The 18,769-nt window shown below is 42.5% G+C and overlaps 1 protein-coding gene across 1 annotated transcript in view; it reads right to left on the bottom strand.

Annotated features, from left to right (window-relative positions):
* Positions 1-18,769, bottom strand: part of LOC126991230 (transcriptional regulator ATRX-like) — a 35,604-nt gene that overhangs the window by 15,920 nt on the left and 915 nt on the right. Inside the window, exons 2-8 of the mRNA XM_050850020.1 lie at positions 14,799-16,009; positions 12,921-13,242; positions 9,264-9,661; positions 7,671-7,787; positions 4,131-4,307; positions 2,669-2,930; positions 1,807-2,010 (exon numbers count right to left, since the gene is read on the bottom strand). Of these exons, the coding sequence (XP_050705977.1) occupies positions 1,807-2,010; positions 2,669-2,930; positions 4,131-4,307; positions 7,671-7,787; positions 9,264-9,661; positions 12,921-13,242; positions 14,799-15,944 (2,626 nt within the window). The 5' untranslated portion in view covers positions 15,945-16,009. The remainder of the gene's footprint in view (positions 1-1,806; positions 2,011-2,668; positions 2,931-4,130; positions 4,308-7,670; positions 7,788-9,263; positions 9,662-12,920; positions 13,243-14,798; positions 16,010-18,769) is intronic.

Raw genomic sequence — 18,769 nt, 5'->3', positions numbered from 1 at the left:
CTAAAATGAGATAATCTAGAGGGTTGTACGTACATGGATAAGAGAGAGGGATACTTACCCTACATTTTGGTGCAAGGCAAGTTAACCTAACCCAACCGAAACCCCTGAAAATCACCCACCAAGATAGAGTAAACAAAAAACTCCTACCAAAAAATCTAAGAAAAAGTTTGAGAAAAAGTGAAATAGCTCTAAAATGAGATAATCTAGAGAGTCATACATAGACACATTAGAGAGAGGGATAATTACCCTACAAATCCCCACAAAGCAACTTAACCTAACCCAACCGAAACCCCGGAAAAACACCCACCGAGATAGAGTAAACAAAAAACTCCTACCAAAAAAAACAAGAAAAAGTTTGAGAAAAAGTGAGATAGCTCTAAAATGAGATAATCTAGAGAGTCCCACATAGACACATTAGAGAGAGGGATAATTACCCTACACATCCCCACAAAGCAACCCAACCTAACCCAACCGAAACCCCGGAAAACCACCCACCAAGATAAACAAAAAACTCCTACCAAAAAAAACAAGAAAAAGTTTGAGAAAAAGTGAGATAGCTCTAAAATGAGATAATCTAGAGAGTCCCACATAGACACATTAGAGAGAGGGATAATTACCCTACAAATCCCCACAAAGCAACCCAACCTAACCCAACCGAAACCCCAGAAAAACACCCACCAAAATAGAGTAAACAAAAAACTCCCACCAAAAAGTCGAAAAAAAAGTTTGAGAAAAAGTGAAATAGCTCTAAAATGAGATAATCTAGAGAGTCATACATAGACACATTAAAGAGAGGGATAATTACCCTACACATCCACGCAAAGCAACTTAACCTAACCCAACCGAAACCCCGGAAAACCACCCACCAAGATAGAGTAAACAAAAAACTCCTACCAAAAAATCGAAAAAAAAGTTTGAGAAAAAGTGAGATAGCTCTAAAATGAGATAATCTAGAGAGTCCCACATAGACACATTAGAGAGAGGGATAATTACCCTACACATCCCCACAAAGCAACCCAACCTAACCCAACCGTAAACCTGGAAAAACACCCACCAAGATAGATCATACAAAAAATTCACAGCAAAAAGTTGAAGAAAAAGTTTGAGAAAAAGTGAGATAGCTCTAAAATGAGATAATCTAGAGAGTCCCACATAGACACATTAGAGAGAGGGATAATTACCCTACAAATCCCCACAAAGCAACTTAACCTAACCCAACCGAAACCCCGGAAAAACACCCACCAAGGTAGAGTAAACAAAAAACTCCTACCAAAAAATCGAAAAAAAAGTTTGAGAAAAAGTGAGATAGCTCTAAAATGAGATACTCTAGAGAGTCCCACATAGACACATTAGAGAGAGGGATAATTACCCTACAAATCCACACAAAGCAACCCAACCTAACCCAACCGTAAACCCGGAAAAACACCCACCAACGTAGAGTAAACAAAAAACTCCTACCAAAAAATCCAAGAAAAAGTTTGAGAAAAAGTGAAATAGCTCTAAAATGAGATAATCTAGAGAGTCATACATAGACACATTAAAGAGAGGGATAATTACCCTACACATCCCCACAAAGCAACCCAACCTAACCCAACCGAAACCCCGGAAAAACACCCACCAAGATAGATCATACAAAAAATTCACAGCAAAAAGTTGAAGAAAAAGTTTGAGAAAAAGTGAGATAGCTCTAAAATGAGATAATCTAGAGAGTCATACATAGACACATTAGAGAGAGGGATAATTACCCTACAAATCCCCACAAAGCAACTTAACCTAACCCAACCGAAAACCCGGAAAAACACCCACCAAGATAGTTCGGCCGCACGAAGTCCACCATACACCAATATTCGAGAAGGTTGTTTTGAAGGGGGTACCCAGTCAACACCACCCTCCGACGGGTCCTGATGTTCTTGAGAGCTTGGGAGATGTTGGCGTGTGCGTTTTTGATCCTGTGACCCTCATCGCAGATCACCAGGTCAGGCCCGGGTCGCACCAAGGCCTTCTGGATGTCTGGAAGGGTTGACGCACATGATTACGCACATGGGGAATGGTTGACGTACATGGGGACTGGTATACGCACATGGGGACTGGTATACGCACATGGGTTTTGAAATACGCACACAGGAATTCATATACGCACACAGACACGCACACAGGGCCTTCTGAATGTCTGGAAGGGTACACGCACATGATTACGCACATAGGGACTGGTTGACGCACATGGGAACTTATATACGCACATGGGGACTGGTATACGCACATGGGGACTGGTATACGCACATGGGTTTTGAAATACGCACACAGGAATTCATATACGCACACAGACACACACACAGGGCCTTCTGAATGTCTGGAAGGGTACACGCACATCAATACGCACATAGGGACTGGTTGACGCACATGGGAACTTATATACGCACACAGGAATTGATATACGTACACAGACACACACACACACATCAATACGCACATAGGAACTTATATACGCACACACACACACACACTCTCTCTCTCTCTCTCTCTCTCCTCCTCCTCCTCCTCCTTCCCTTCCCTCCTCCTCCTCCTCCTCCTCCTCCTCTTCCTCCTTCCCGTCCCGCCTCCTCCTCCTCCTCCTCCTCCTCCTCCTCCTCCTCTTCCTCCTCTTCCTCCTCCTCCTCCTCCTCCTTACCTTCTAAAAGCTCCTTATTCTTATCTTCTTCTTCTATGTCCACAACCTCCTTGTCTCCTCCTCCTCCTCCTCCCCCTCCTCCTCCTCCTCCTCCTCCTCCTCCGTCGCTCTTCTTCTTCTTCTTGGGCTTCTTGGGCTTCTTGAGGGACAGCTGACGGTAGAGTTCGTAGCCCATCAGTAAAACACCGCCCGCCTCCTGCCACTGGGCTATCACGCGGGCCCGCTGGTTGAGGTTCTTCTGCGCGTCGTTGATGAGGAAAACCTGCGGGGAAAGTGAGATTAGAGCTAGTTCTCGTGGGTGAAAGTGAGCGAGTGAGGGTGCGTTAGAGAGAGGGATGTTTGGGCTACGTTTTGGGGTATGGTGGAGTGAGTTAGAGATAGCTTTAATGTGAGAAAATGAGGGTTAAAGTTAGGTCAAATATTTAGAGATGAAATTTTATGGGTGTTGTTGATGAGGAAAACCTGTACGGAAAGTGAGATTAGAGCTAGTTCTATTGTGGGAAAGTGAGCGAGTGAGGGTGCGTTAGAGAGAGGGATGTTTGGGCTTCGTTTTGGGGTATGGTGGAGTGAGTTAGAGATAGCTTTAATGTGAGAAAATAAGGGTTAAAGTTAGGTCAAATATTTAGAGATGAAATTTTATGGGTGTTGTTGATGAGGAAAACCTGTACGGAAAGTGAGATTAGAGCTAGTTCTATTGCGTGAAAGTGAGCGAGTGAGGGTGCGTTAAAGAGAGGAATGTTTGGGCTTTGTTTTGGTATATGGGAAAGTGAGTTAGAGTTAGCTTTAATGTGAGAAAATGAGGGTTAAAGTTAGGTCAAATTTTTACAGATGAAATTTTATGGGTGTCGTTGATGAGGAAAACCTGTACAAAAAGTGAGATTAGAGCTAGTTCTAATGTCTGAAAGTGAGACATCTTGATATGGTTGGAAAGAGGGAAGATTGAACTACATTGTGGTATATGGGAAAGTGAGTTAGAGATAGCTTTAATGTGAGAAAATGAGGGTTAAAATTAGGTCAAATATTTAGAGATGAAATTTTAGGGGTGTTGTTGATGAGGAAAACCTGTACGGAAAGTGAGATTAGAGCTAGTTCTAATGTCTGAAAGTGAGACATCTTGATATGGTTGGAAAGAGGGAAGATTGAACTACATTGTGGTATATGGGAAAGTGAGTTAGAGATAGCTTTAATGTGAGAAAATGAGGGTTAAAATTAGGTCAAATATTTAGAGATGAAATTTTATGGGTGTTGTTGATGAGGAAAACCTGTACGGAAAGTGAGATTAGAGCTAGTTCTATTACGGGAAAGTGAGCGAGTGAGGGTGCGTTAGAGAGAGGGATAATTGTGCTACATTTCGGGATATGGTAGACCAAATTAGAGCTAGCTTTAATGTGAGAAAAAGCACTTTGAAAATCGACTACCTCCATAAAAATTCACACCACCACTAATACTAATAATACTATACCTTGAACTTCCTGGCCCAGATTGGGGTGCCGTCGGGGGTGTGGGGGGGGGCGGCTCCCTCCTCCGGCAGCCAGGTGTTGTACTCGGCAAGCCAGTTCTGTAGTGTGTTGATCGGAACAATGATCAACACACTCTTTGCCGACGTGTGACGAAGAAACACATCGGTGAACGACACGATCTGCGGAGAGTGAGATTAGAGCTATTTCCCATGTGTGAAAGTGAGCGAGTGAGGGTGGGTTAGAGAGAGGGATGATTGGGCTACGATTTGGTGTAAAGCGAGTTAAGTTAGAGCTAGCTTTAATGTGAGAAAATGGGGGTTAAAGACAGGTGAAATTTGGGAAGTGAAAATTTTTAGGTCACCCATGAAAAAGTGCCCCAAGAAAAAGTGAGATTAGAGCTAGTTCTAATGTGTGAAAGTGAGCGAGTGAGGATGGGTTAGAGAGAGGGATGATTGGGCTACATTTTGGTGTAAAGCGAGTTAAGTTAGAGCTAGCTTTAATGTGAGAAAATGGGGGTTAAAGACAGGTGAAATTTGGGAGATCAAAATTTTTAGGTCACCCAGGAAAAAGTGGCCCAAGAAAAAGTGAGATTAGAGCTAATTCTAATGTGTGAAAGTGAGCGAGTGAGGGTGGGTTAGAGAGAGGGATGATTGGGCTACGTTTTGGTGTAAAGCGAGTTAAGTTAGAGCTAGCTTTAATGTGTGAAAATGGGGGTTAAAGATAGACAATAAAATGGACACAAGAAAATTTGCAAGTTTTGGAGTAAAATGACCTCAGAAAAAGTGAGATTAGAGCTAGTTCTAATGTGTGAAAGTGAGCGAGCTTGGTATGGTTTGAAAGAGGGAAAATTGAGCTACGTTTTAGTGTAAAGTGAGTTAAGTTAGAGCTAGCTTTAATATGTGAAAATGAGGGTTAAAGACAGACAAAATTTGAGAAGTTAGGAAAAATAGGGACAGGGGCTTGAAGAAGTGGAAAGAAAAAGTGAGATTAGAGCTAGTTCTAATATGAGAAAGTAAGAAAACGAAGCACCATTAGAAAGAGGAAAGATTTAGCTACATTTTGACATAAAGCAACACCCATTAAAGCTAACTCTAATGTGAGAAAATGGAGGTCAAAAACAGACACTAAAAAGAGAGATACAAGAAAAGAAGGATTTTTTTAGGGAAATGACCTCAGAAAAAGTGAGATTAGAGCTAGTTTTAATCAATGAAAGTGAGCAAACGAACCACCACTTGAAAGAGGAAGGATTACCCTACGTTTCGACACCAAGCGCGACCCTCTAAACCAAACACAACCCCGAGAAAACGACCACCAAAAAAGACCAACCCATAGGAGCAAGTTGAAAAAATGGGCGACTTCCAAGCGAAATGACGTTAGATAAAGTGAGATTAGAGCTAGTTCTAATTGCCGAAAGTGAGCAAACGAAGCACCACTGGAAAGAGGAAGGATTACCCTACGTTTTGACACCAAGCGCGACCTTCCAAACCAAACACAACCTTGAGAAAATGACCGCCAAAAAAGACCAACCCATAGAAGCAAGTTGAAAAAATGGGCGACTTCCAAGCGAAATGACGTTAGATAAAGTGAGATTAGAGCTAGTTCTAATTGCCGAAATTGAGCAAACGAAGCACTGCTGGAAAGAGGAAGGATTACCCTACGTTTCGACACCAAGCGCGACCCTCTAAACCAAAGGCAACCCGAGAAAATGACCGCCAAATCAGACCAACCCATAGGAGCAAGTTGAAAAAATGGGCGACTTCCGAGCGAAATGACGTTAGATAAAGCGAGATTGGAGCTAGTTCTAATCAACGAAAGTGAGCAAACGAAGCACCACTGGAAAGAGGAAGGATTACCCTACGTTTCGACACCAAGCGCGACCTTCCAAACCAAACGGAACCCCAAGAAAATGGCCGCCAAAAAAGACCAACCCATAGAAGCAAGTTGAAAAAATGGGCGACTTCCGAGCGAAATGACGTTAGATAAAGTGAGATTAGAGCTAGTTCTAATTAACGAAAGTGAGCGAACGAAGCACCACTGGAAAGAGGAAAGATTGCCCTACGTTTTGACACCAAGCGCGACCCTCTAAACCAAACACAACCCCAAGAAAATGGCCGCCAAAACAGACCAACCCAACGGAGAAAGTGGAAAAATTGGGCGACTTCCGAGCGAAATGACGTTAGATAAAGTGAGATTAGAGCTAGTTCTAATTAACGAAAGTGAGCAAACGAAGCACCACTGGAAAGAGGAAGGATTACCCTACGTTTTGACACCAAGCGCGACCCTCCAAACCAAACGGAACCCCAAGAAAATGGCCGCCAAAACAGACCAACCCAACGGAGAAAGTGGAAAAAATGGGCGACTTCCGAGCGAAATGACGTTAGATAAAGTGAGATTAGAGCTAGTTCTAATTAACGAAAGTGAGCAAACGAAGCACCGCTGGAAAGAGGAAGGATTGCCCTACGTTTCGACACCAAGCGCGACCCTCTAAACCAAAGGCAACCCCGAGAAAATGGCCGCCAAAACAGACCAACCCAATGGAGAAAGTTGAAAAAATGGGCGACTTCAAAGCGAAATGATGTTAGAAAAAGTGAGATTAGAGCTAGTTCTAATTGCCGAAAGTGAGCAAACGAAGCACCACTTGAAAGAGGAAGGATTACCCTACGTTTCGACACCAAGCGCGACCTTCCAAACCAAACGGAACCCCAAGAAAATGGCCGCCAAATCAGACCAACCCAACGGAGAAAGTGGAAAAAATGGGCGACTTCCGAGCGAAATGACGTTAGAAAAGGTGAGATTAGAGCTAGTTCTAATTAACGAAAGTGAGCAAACAAACCACCACTGGAAAGAGGAAAGATTGCCCTACGTTTCGACACCAAGCGCGACCCTCTAAACAAAACACAACCCCAAGAAAATGGCCGCCAAATCAGACCAACCCAACGGAGAAAGTGGAAAAAATGGGCGACTTCCAAGCGAAATGACGTTAGAAAAAGCGAGATTAGAGCTAGTTCTAATTAACGAAAGTGAGCAAACGAAGCACCACTGGAAAGAGGAAGGATTACCCTACATTTTGACACCAAGCGCGACCTTCCAAACCAAACGGAACCCCGAGAAAATGACCGCCAAACCAGACCAACCCAACGGAGAAAGTGGAAAAAATGGGCGACTTCCAAGCGAAATGACGTTAGAAAAAGTGAGATTAGAGCTAGTTCTAATCAACGAAATTGAGCAAACAAAGCACCACTGGAAAGAGGAAGGATTACCCTACGTTTCAACACCAAGCGCGACCTTCCAAACCAAACACAACCTTGAGAAAATGACCGCCAAAACAGACCAACTCAACGGAGAAAGTGGAAAAATTGGGCGACTTCCGAGCGAAATGACGTCAGATAAAGTGAGATTAGAGCTAGTTCTAATTAACGAAATTGAGCAAACGAAGCACCGCTGGAAAGAGGAAAGATTGCCCTACGTTTCGACACCAAGCGCGACCTTCCAAACCAAACGGAACCCCGAGAAAATGGCCCCCGAAAAACGGCGACACGTACCTGGAGTGTTTTCCCGAGCCCCATGGAGTGCGCCAAGATGCAGCCAAATCCGTTAGATGTCTTAAATTGCTCCAGAGACTCCACAATGTTGTCATAGAGGAACCGGATACCACCAGTCTGGGGGGGGGGGGGGGGGGAGAGGAGGTGGAGGAGGAGGAAAAAATATATAATTAGAATACTTTTATAATCATCTCTCTCTCTCTCTCTGGATAACTCACATATTTTAGTCTCCCAAAAAGTGTTGTCTATCTTTAACCCCCATTTTCTCACATTAAAGCTAGCTCTAACTCACTCTACCAGGCATCAAAATGTAGCCCAACCATCCCTCTCTCTAATGCGCAACCTCCCATCAACCCCCGCTCTGTCACTTTAGAGCTATCTCACTTTATCTCACAACATTTCACTCAACAAAACTTAAATATTTTAGTCTTTGGAAAAATTTGTCTGTCTTTAACCTGCATTTTCTCACATTAAAGCTAGCTCTAACTCACTCTACCAGGCATCAAAATGTAGCCCAACCATCCCTCTCTCTAATGCACTATCTCCCATCAACCTCCGCTCCCTCACTTTAGAGCTATCTCACTTTTTCTCACCACATGTCACTCACCAAAAACACCTAAAAATTCCCAGTGATTTTTTTTACCTATCTTTAACCCTCATTTTCTCACATTAAAGCTAGCTCTAACTCACTCTACCAGGCATCAAAATGTAGCCCAACCATCCCTCTCTCTAATGCACTATCTCCCATCAACCCCCGCTCCCTCACTTTAGAGCTATCTCACTTTTTCTCACATCATATCACTCGACAAAACTCAAATATTTTAGTCTTTGGAAAAATTTGTCTATCTTTAACCTCCATTTTCTCACATTAAAGCTAGCTCTAACTCACTCTACCAGGCATCAAAATGTAGCCCAACCATCCCTCTCTCTAATGCACTATCTCCCATCAACCTCCGCTCCCTCACTTTAGAGCTATCTCACTTTTTCTCACCACATGTCACTCACCAAAAACACCTAAAAATTCCCAGTGATTTTTTTTACCTATCTTTAACCCTCATTTTCTCACATTAAAGCTAGCTCTAACTCACTCTACCAGGCATCAAAATGTAGCCCAACCATCCCTCTCTCTAATGCGCTATCTCCCATTAACCTCCGCTCCCTCACTTTAGAGCTATCTCACTTTTTCTCACAGCATATCACTCAACAAAACTCAAATATTTTAGTCTTTGGAAAAATTTGTCTATCTTTAACCTCCATTTTCTCACATTAAAGCTAGCTCTAACTCACTCTACCATACACCAAAATGTAGCTAAACCATCCCTCTCTCTAACGCACTATCTCCCATCAACTCCCGCTCCCTCACCTTAGAGCTATCTCACTTTTTCTCACAGCATATCACTCAACAAAACTCAAATATTTTAGTCTTTGGAAAAATTTGTCTATCTTTAACCTCCATTTTCTCACATTAAAGCTAGCTCTAACTCGCTTTACCATACACCAAAACGTAGCTAAACCATCCCTCTCTCTAACGCACTATCTCCCATTAACCTCCGCTCCCTCACATTAGAGCTATCTCACTTTCCGTAAACGTACCTGATGGGGCTTGACGACCTTTGCGAGCTGAGGAGCAAGAAAGATGTCCTCCTCCCCCTCTGGATGACCTACGTTGACCAGGACGCGACCTCGGCTATCGGGGACATTAAATTCATCGTTGATGTGCGCCCCGGAGCTGGTCGCATCCTCCTCCTCCTCCTCCTCCTCCTCCGAGTGGCTGAGAATCACAACATCTGAGTCACTCCCTCTCTCTGCTGTCTCCTGCTGATCCTTCTCCCCTGCTGACTCCTCTGCTGACTCTACTGGCTGCTGACGGGCCTTGAGGGTGTCAGCGTCGAGTGTGATCCTCTTGTGTTTGTCCTTAAGGATGTTTTGGTCAAGTTCCTCGTCGCTGGATAATTCCTTCAGCTCTGTTTCGACGGGCGGATAAATGAGCTCTGAAAAAGTGAGATAGCTCTAATTTGAGATAGGGTAGAGAGGTGGGTGTGAGTGCGTTAGAGAGAGGGATAGTTGGGCTACGTTTTGGTGTATGGTGAAGTGAGTTAGAGTTAGCTTTAATGTGAGAAAATGAGGGTTAAAGATAGGGTAATTTTTTCGAGGTCTAAAATTTTGGTGGGTCACATGGTCCAAGGAAAAGTGAGATAGCTCTAATTTGAGATCGGGTAGAGAGGTGGGTGTGAGTGCGTTAGAGAGAGGGATGGTTGGGCTACGTTTTGGTGTATGGTGAAGTGAGTTAGAGCTAGCTTTAATGTGAGAAAATGAGGGTTAAAGATAGCGTAATTTTTTCGAAGTCTAAAATTTTGGTGGGTCACATGGTCCAAGGAAAAGTGAGATAGCTCTAATTTGAGATAGGGTAGAGAGGTGGGTGTGAGTGCAAGTTAGAGAGAGGGATGGTTGGGCTACGTTTTGGTGTATGGTGAAGTGAGTTAGAGTTAGCTTTAATGTGTGAAAATGAGGGTTAAAGATAGCGTAATTTTTTCGAAGTCTAAGATTTTGGTGGGTCACATGGTCCAAGGAAAAGTGAGATAGCTCTAATTTGAGATAGGGTAGAGAGGTGGGTGTGAGTGCGTTAGAGAGAGGGATGGTTGGGCTACGTTTTGGTGTATGGTGAAGTGAGTTAGAGCTAGCTTTAATGTGAGAAAATGAGGGTTAAAGATAGGGTAATTTTTTCGAAGTCTAAAATTTTGGTGGGTCACATGGTCCAAGGAAAAGTGAGATAGCTCTAATTTGAGATTGGGTAGAGAGGTGGGTGTGAGTGCGTTAGAGAGAGGGATGGTTGGGCTACGTTTTGGTGTATGGTGAAGTGAGTTAGAGTTAGCTTTAATGTGTGAAAATGAGGGTTAAAGATAGCGTAATTTTTTCGAAGTCTAAGATTTTGGTGGGTCACATGGTCCAAGGAAAAGTGAGATAGCTCTAATTTGAGATAGGGTAGAGAGGTGGGTGTGAGTGCGTTAGAGAGAGGGATGGTTGGGCTACGTTTTGGTGTATGGTGAAGTGAGTTAGAGCTAGCTTTAATGTGAGAAAATGAGGGTTAAAGATAGGGTAATTTTTTCGAAGTCTAAAATTTTGGTGGGTCACATGGTCCAAGGAAAAGTGAGATAGCTCTAATTTGAGATAGGGTACAGAGGTGGGTGTGGGTGCGTTAGAGAGAGGGATGGTTGGGCTACGTTTTGGTGTATGGTGAAGTGAGTTAGAGCTAGCTTTAATGTGAGAAAATGAGGGTTAAAGATAGGGTAATTTTTTCGAAGTCTAAAATTTTGGTGGGTCACATGGTCCAAGGAAAAGTGAGATAGCTCTAATTTGAGATAGGGTAGAGAGGTGGGTGTGGGTGCGTTAGAGAGAGGGATGGTTGGGCTACGTTTTGGTGTATGGTGAAGTGAGTTAGAGCTAGCTTTAATGTGAGAAAATGAGGGTTAAAGATAGGGTAGTTTTTTCAAGGTCTAAAATTTTGGTGGGTCACATGGTCCAAGGAAAAGTGAGATAGCTCTAATTTGAGATCGGGTAGAGAGGTGGGTGTGAGTGCGTTAGAGAGAGGGATAGTTGGGCTACGTTTTGGTGTATGGTGAAGTGAGTTAGAGTTAGCTTTAATGTGTGAAAATGAGGGTTAAAGATAGGGTAATTTTTTCGAAGTCTAAAATTTTGGTGGGTCACATGGTCCAAGGAAAAGTGAGATAGCTCTAATTTGAGATCGAGTAGAGAGGTGGGTGTGAGTGCGTTAGAGAGAGGGATAGTTGGGCTACGTTTTGGTGTATGGTGAAGTGAGTTAGAGTTAGCTTTAATGTGTGAAAATGAGGGTTAAAGATAGGGTAGTTTTTTCATGGTCTAAAATTTTGGTGGGTCACATGGTCCAAGGAAAAGTGAGATAGCTCTAATTTGAGATAGGGTAGAGAGGTGGGTGTGAGTGCGTTAGAGAGAGGGATGGTTGGGCTACGTTTTGGTGTATGGTGAAGTGAGTTAGAGTTAGCTTTAATGTGAGAAAAAGAGGGTTAAAGATAGCGTAATTTTTTCAAAGTCTAAAATTTTGGTGGGTCACATGGTCCAAGGAAAAGTGAGATAGCTCTAATGTTATAGAGGGTAGAGAGACGGGTGTGAGTGCGTTAGAGAGAGGGATGGTTGGGCTACGTTTTGGTGTATGGCAAAGTGAGTTAGAGCTAGTTTTAATGCAAGAAAATGAGGGTTAAAGATAGGGTAATTTTTTCGAGGTCTAAAATTTTGGTGAGTGAATGACACTGTCTGAGAAAAACTGAGATAGCTTTAAAGTGAGATAGGGTAGAGAGGCGGGCATGGGTGCGTTAGAGAGAGGGATGGTTGGGCTATGTTTTGGTGTATGGCAAAGTGAGTTAGAGCTAGCTTTAATGTGAGAAAATGTGGGTTAAAGACAGACAAAAATTGAGAAAAGGAAAATTTGACAGGTCTTGGAGAGTGACATGTTGTGAGATAAAGTGAGATAGCTCTAATGTGAGGGAGTGGGGGTCAATGGGAGGTAGTGCGTTAGAGAGAGGAATTGTTTAGCTACATTTTGCTGTATGGTAGAGTGAGTTAGAGATAGTTCTAATGTGAGAAAATGGGGGTTAAAGATAGGCTAATTTTTTTGAGATCTAACATTTGGGTGGGTCACATGGTCCAAGGTAAAGTGAGATAGCTCTAATATGAGGGAGTGGAGATGAGTGGGTCTGATTGCGTTAGAGAGAGGGATGGTTTGGCTACGTTTTGGTGTATGGATGAGTGAGTTAGAGCTAGCTTTAATGTGAGAAAATGAGGGTTAAGGACAGACAAAATTTTTCAAAGGCTAAAAATATGTGAGTTTTAGTGAGTGACATGTTGTGAGAAAAAGTGAGATAGCTCGAAAGTGAGAGAGTGAGAGAGAGCAAGAGATAGTGCATTAGAGAGAGGGATGATTTGGCTACGTTTTGGTGTATGGGGGAGTGAGTTAGAGCTAGCTTTAATGTGAGAAAATGGGGGTTGAAGACAGACAAAAATTGAGAAAATAAATGTGAGCTTGTTTTGGGCGAGTGATATGTTGTGAGAAAAAGTGAGATAGCTCAAAAGTGAGAGAGTGAGAGAGAGCGAGAGATAGTGCATTAGAGAGAGGGATGATTTGGCTACGTTTTGGTGTATGGTAGAGTGAGTTAGAGCTAGCTTTAATGTGAGAAAATGGGGGTTAAAGACAGACAAAAAAATGAGAAAAAAAAATACCTTCCTCAATCTCCTCCTTGACTTTGTAGAATTTCGGGACCTCCAAAATGCTTCCTCCTCTTCTTCTTCTTCTTCTCTCCTCCTCCTCTTCCTCCTCCTCCTCATCTTCCTCCTCCTCCTCCTCTTCCTCCTCCTTCTTCTTCTTCTCCTCCTTCACCTCCTCCTCCTCCTCCTCCTCCCCGCTTAGGACCACAATGTCATCATCTTCATCGTCCGGAATAGTAGTAGTAGTAGTAGTAGTAGTAGTAGCAGTAGTAGTAGTAGCGGAAGTAGTAGTAGTCTCCTGCAGGTTAGCGCTGACCTCAGCTACTATCCGTTCCACCTGTAACAGTAATAGTAATAGTAAACACATATTTTTAAGTTTTGAAATTTTTTGTCTGCCTTTAACCCTCATTTTCTCACATTAAAGCTAGCTCTAACTCACTCTCCCATACACCAAAACGTAGGCAAATCATCCCTCTCTCTAATGCACCCACTCCCATCTCTCTATCCTATCTCACTTTCGAGCTATCTCACTTTTTCTCACAACATGTCACTCACCGAAAACAAGCTCATAATCTTTCTCTAAATTTTTGTCTATATTGAACCCTCATTTTCTCACATTAAAGCTAGCTCTAACTCACTCTCCCATACACCAAAATGTAGGCAAATTATCCCTCTCTCTAATGCACTATCTCTCACACACCCCGACTCTCTCACATTAGAGCTATCTCACTTTTTCTCACAACATGTCACTCACCAACACTCACATTTTTTAGACTTTATAAAAATTTTGTGTATTTAACCCTCATTTTCTCACATTTAAGCTAGCTCTAACTCACTCTCCCATACACCAAAACGTAGGCAAATCATCTCTCTCTCTAATGCACTATCTCTCACTCACCCTGACTCTCTCACATTAGAGCTATCTCACTTTTTCTAACGTCACTCAACAACACTCACATTTTTTACTTTATAAAAATTTTGTCTGTTTTTAACCCTCATTTTCTCACATTAAAGCTAGCTCTAACTCACTCTCCCATACACCAAAACGTAGGCAAATCATCCCTCTCTCTAATGCACTATCTCTCATTCACCCCGACTCTCTCACATTAGAGCTATTTCACATTTTCTCAGACCATGTCACTCACTAACTTTAAAAAAATTTGTCAGTCTTTAACCCTCATTTTCTCACATTAAAGCTAGCTCTAATGTGGATTGCTTTACACCCAAACGTAGGCAAATCATCCCTCTCTCTAATGCACTATCTCTCACTCAGCCAGACTCTCTCACATTAGAGCTATTTCACTTTTTCTCACAACATGTCACTCAACAAAACTCAAATATTTTAGTCTTTGGAAAAATTAGTCTATCTTTAACCCTCATTTTCTCACATTAAAGCTAGCTCTAACTCACTCTCCCATACACCAAAACGTAGGCAAATCATCCCTCTCTCTAATGCACTATCTCTCACTCACTCTCAGTCTCTCACATTAGAGCTATCTCACTTTTTCTAACAACATGTCACTCAACAAAACTCAAATATTTTAGTCTTTGGAAAAATTAGTCTATCTTTAACCCTCATTTTCTCACATTAAAGCTAGCTCTAACTCACTCTCCCATACACCAAAACGTAGGCAAATCATCCCTCTCTCTAATGCACTATCTCTCACTCACCCCGACTCTCTCACCTTAGAGCTATTTCACATTTCCTCACACCATGTCACTCACTAACTTTAAAAAATTTTGTCAGTCTTTAACCCTCATTTTCTCACATTAAAGCTAGCTCTAACTCACTCTCCCATACACCAAAACGTAGGCAAATCATCCCTCTCTCTAATGCACTATCTTTCACTCAGCCCGACTCTCTCACATTAGAGCTATCTCACTTTTTCTCACCTGTTGTTGTTCGAGGTACTCCCTCAGAGCCAGTCGCTTTTCCTGGAGTCTCTGTAACCTAAGCTGTTCTTCCTTCTGAGCGTTCAGTGTGTCATCCTCAAGCTTGTCGTCGGAGATTATGTCGCGGATGTTCCGACGCAAATTCTTGACCTTGGGGCGCACGCTCAGCCCCCCGGAGCTGGCACGTTTCCGCTTGGACATCCGCCTCTTCCGCTTCCGGTTGTCGCTCGAATCCGCTGAGTCGTCTTCGCGTTCCGAGTCGTTTTCCGAAGACAAATCGGAATTTTTCTGCGCCGATTCTCGTCTCGACTCCGCTTCTTTTTCCTTCTCCTGCATTTTGTGTTTGCGGCGTTTGACCTTCGGGGCAGCGGCCAGACTCTCCGTGGGTCTCCGCTTCCCCTGGCCGAGTTTCGTCGCGCTGGCCTCCGTGGTTCCCGAGTTATCCGTCGTTTTCTCCGGACTTTTCGGAGATTTTTCAGATGCGTTCGTCAGGCCCTGGTCTCGTTTGGTCTCGATCCCGGTGGTCTCGGGTGGTCTCTGGGCGTCCTCCTGCCTCGGTCTGGTGGGTGAGTCTTCCCTCTTGGTCTCGGTCTCCTCCCGGTCTCCTCCGCCTCCTCCTTCCTCCGGTTTTTCCTCCTTTTCTCCGGACTTTTCATTTTCGGTGTCGTCAAAATTCTGCGGAAAAGTTTGTTTCTCTCCCTCCTCCTCCTCCTCCTTGTCTTCCTTCTTCTCCTCCTCCTCTTCCTCCTTCTTCTCTTCTTCTTCCTCTCTCCTTCCTCCTCCTCCTCCTCCTCCTCTTCCTTCCTCCTCCTCCTCCTCCTCCTCCTCCGCTGTTAGTCTGTCTATAGTTCTTCTCATTTCTTCTATTCCTCCTCCTCCTCCTCCTCCTCCTTCTTCCTCCTCCTCCTCCTCTTCCTTTTTGTCTCCTCCTCCTCCTCCTCCTCCTTCTTCCTTCTCCTCCTCCTCCCTTATTCCTAGATTATTAAATATTTCTTCCTCCTCTCCTTCTCCTCCTCCTCCTCCTCCTCCTTCCTCTTCCTGTGGGTCTTCCCTCCTCTCCTCCTCCTCCTCCTCCTCCTCTCCTCCTCCTCTTCCTGCCTCTTCTTCCATAGCTTCATCTTCTGCTATGTGCGTCAGGGTATCCATGTGCGTGTGTACGTGTGTGCGTGTGTGTGTGTGTACGTGTGTGTGTGTGTGTGTGCGCGCTGGCCCTGAAATAGAAGAAATAGTTTTAGTAATAATAATAATAATAATAATAATAATAATAATAATAATAATGTTTTTCTGGGCAACACTGATGAGAAATGCTTGTACAAAAAGTGAGATTAGAGCTAGTTTTAATGTGAGAAAGTGAGCTATCTTGGTACGGTTGGAAAGAGGGAAGATTGGGCTATGTTTCCATGTAAAGCAAACCCCATTAAAGCTAGCTCTAATGTGAGAAAATGAGGGTTAAAGATAGATCAAATTATTGGAGAGATCAAATTCTATGGGAGTTGATGAGAAATGCTCGTACGAAAAGTGAGATTAGAGCTAATTCTAATGTGAGAAAGTGAGATATCTTGATATGGCTGGAAAGAGGGAAGATTAAGCTACGTTTTGGTATATGGGAAAGTGAGTTAGAGTTAGCTTTAATGTGAGAAAATGAGGGTTAAAGTTAGGTCAAATTTTTTAGAGATGAAATTTTATGGGTGTTGATGAGAAATGCTCGTACGAAAAGTGAGATTAGAGTTAGTTCTAATGTGAGAAAGTGAGCGAGTGAGGATGCAAATGAAAGAGGAAATACTGGGCTACGTTTTGGGGTATGGTAGAGTAAGTTAGAGCTAGTTTTAATGTGAGAAAATGAGGGTTAAAGACTTGAAATTATGGTGAGATGGGTGACACCCCTATTTTTGACCTAACTTTAACCTTCATTTTCTCACATTAAAGCTAACTCTAACTCACTTTCCCATATACCAAAACGAAGCTTAATCTTCCCTCTTTCCAGCCATATCAAGATATCTCACTTTCTCACATTAGAACTAGCTCTAATCTCACTTTTTGTACGACTATTTCTCATCAACACCCATAAAATTTCATCTCTAAAAATTTGACCTAACTTTAACCCTCATTTTCTCACATTAAAGCTAACTCTAACTCACTTTCCCATATACCAAAACGAAGCTGAATCTTCCCTCTTTCCAGCCATACCAAGATATCTCACTTTCTCACATTAAAACTAGCTCTAATCTCACTTTTCTTACAAGCATTTCTCATCAACAACACCAATAAAATTTCATCTCTAAAAATTTGACCGAACTTTAACCCTCATTTTCTCACATTAAAGCTAACTCTAACTTACTTTCCCATATACCAAAACGAAGCTTAATCTTCCCTCTTTCCAGCCATATCAAGATATCTCACTTTCTCACATTAAAACTAGCTCTAATTTCACTTTTCTTACAAGCATTTCTCATCAACAATGCCCATAAAATTTCATCTCTAAAAATTTGACCTAACTTTAACCCTCATTTTCTCACATTAAAGCTAACTCTAACTCACTTTCCCATATACCAAAATGTAGCTTAATCTTCCCTCTTTCCAGCCATACCAAGATATCTCACTTTCTCACATCAGAACTAGCTCTAATCTCACTTTTTGTACGACTATTTCTCATCAACACCCATAAAATTTCATCTCTAAAAAATTTGACCTAACTTTAACCCTCATTTTCTCACATTAAAGCTAACTCTAACTCACTTTCCCATATACCAAAACGAAGCTTAATCTTCCCTCTTTCCAGCCATATCAAGATATCTCACTTTCTCACATTAGAACTAGCTCTAATCTCACTTTTTGTACGACTATTTCTCATCAACACCCATAAAATTTCATCTCTAAAAATTTGACCTAACTTTAACCCTCATTTTCTCACATTAAAGCTAACTCTAACTCACTTTCCCATATACCAAAACGTAGCTTAATCTTCCCTCTTTCCAGCCATACCAAGATATCTCACTTTCTCACATTAAAACTAGCTCTAATCTCACTTTTTGTACAACTATTTCTCATCAACACCCATAAAATTCCATCTTTCTAAATATATAATCCAGAAACCTTTAGAAAACATGTATTTGGGGTCATAAAGTCACGGAAACATAGCTACAAGTTCTCTGGTATCTAGAAACCATTGAAAACACGTCAGAACACGCCAGAAACCAAGCTAGGCCTGTTGAAGACTAATTTAGGCCTAAGACAACCACTGGGGCAGGGCCATATGTTCTCTGGTATCTAGAAACCACTAAAAAACATCTCACAGCACACTAGAAACCAGGTAGGGACTTAGAAACCAGACTTCTACCAGACAAGACATATCTGAGCCGTTTAAAGCCTTAGAAACCATTAGAGACCGCCATTTTAACCCCTGAGACCACACTGAGACCTCCCCATTGGTTCTCTATTGCTAAGAAACCACTGAAAACACGTCCCAACACGTCAGAAACCCAAACTAGAGACCAATATATGAATTAGACCCCAAAAATCCATTAGAAAACGCACATTCTGGTCTCACAAAGCAAATGCAATGTAGGTCAAGGTTTTCTGGTCTCTAGAAACCACTGAAAACACGGCCCAACATGTAAGAAACCAGATATAGAGACCAATTTGAGAAGAAGACCCAGAAAACCCATTAGAAAACGCACATTCTGGTCTCACAAAGCAAATGCAAGGTAGGTTAAGGTTTTCTGGTCTCTAGAAACCACTGAAAACACGTCCCAACACATCAGAAACCACATATAGAGACCAATTTGTGAAGAAGACCCCAAAAATCCATTAGAAAACGCACATTCTGGTCTCACAAAGCTAATGCAATGTAGGTTAAGGTTTTCTGGTCTCTAGAAACCACTGAAAACACGTCCCAACACGTAAGAAACCAGATATAGAGACCAATTTGAGAAGAAGACCCAGAAAATTCACTAGAAAACTCGCATTCTGGT

This window comes from Eriocheir sinensis, unplaced genomic scaffold (assembly GCF_024679095.1).
Source record: "Eriocheir sinensis breed Jianghai 21 unplaced genomic scaffold, ASM2467909v1 Scaffold252, whole genome shotgun sequence".
Lineage (NCBI taxonomy): Eukaryota > Metazoa > Arthropoda > Malacostraca > Decapoda > Varunidae > Eriocheir > Eriocheir sinensis.
Note: the sequence above shows the minus strand (reverse complement) of the source record. Positions and strands in the feature narration are given on the sequence as shown.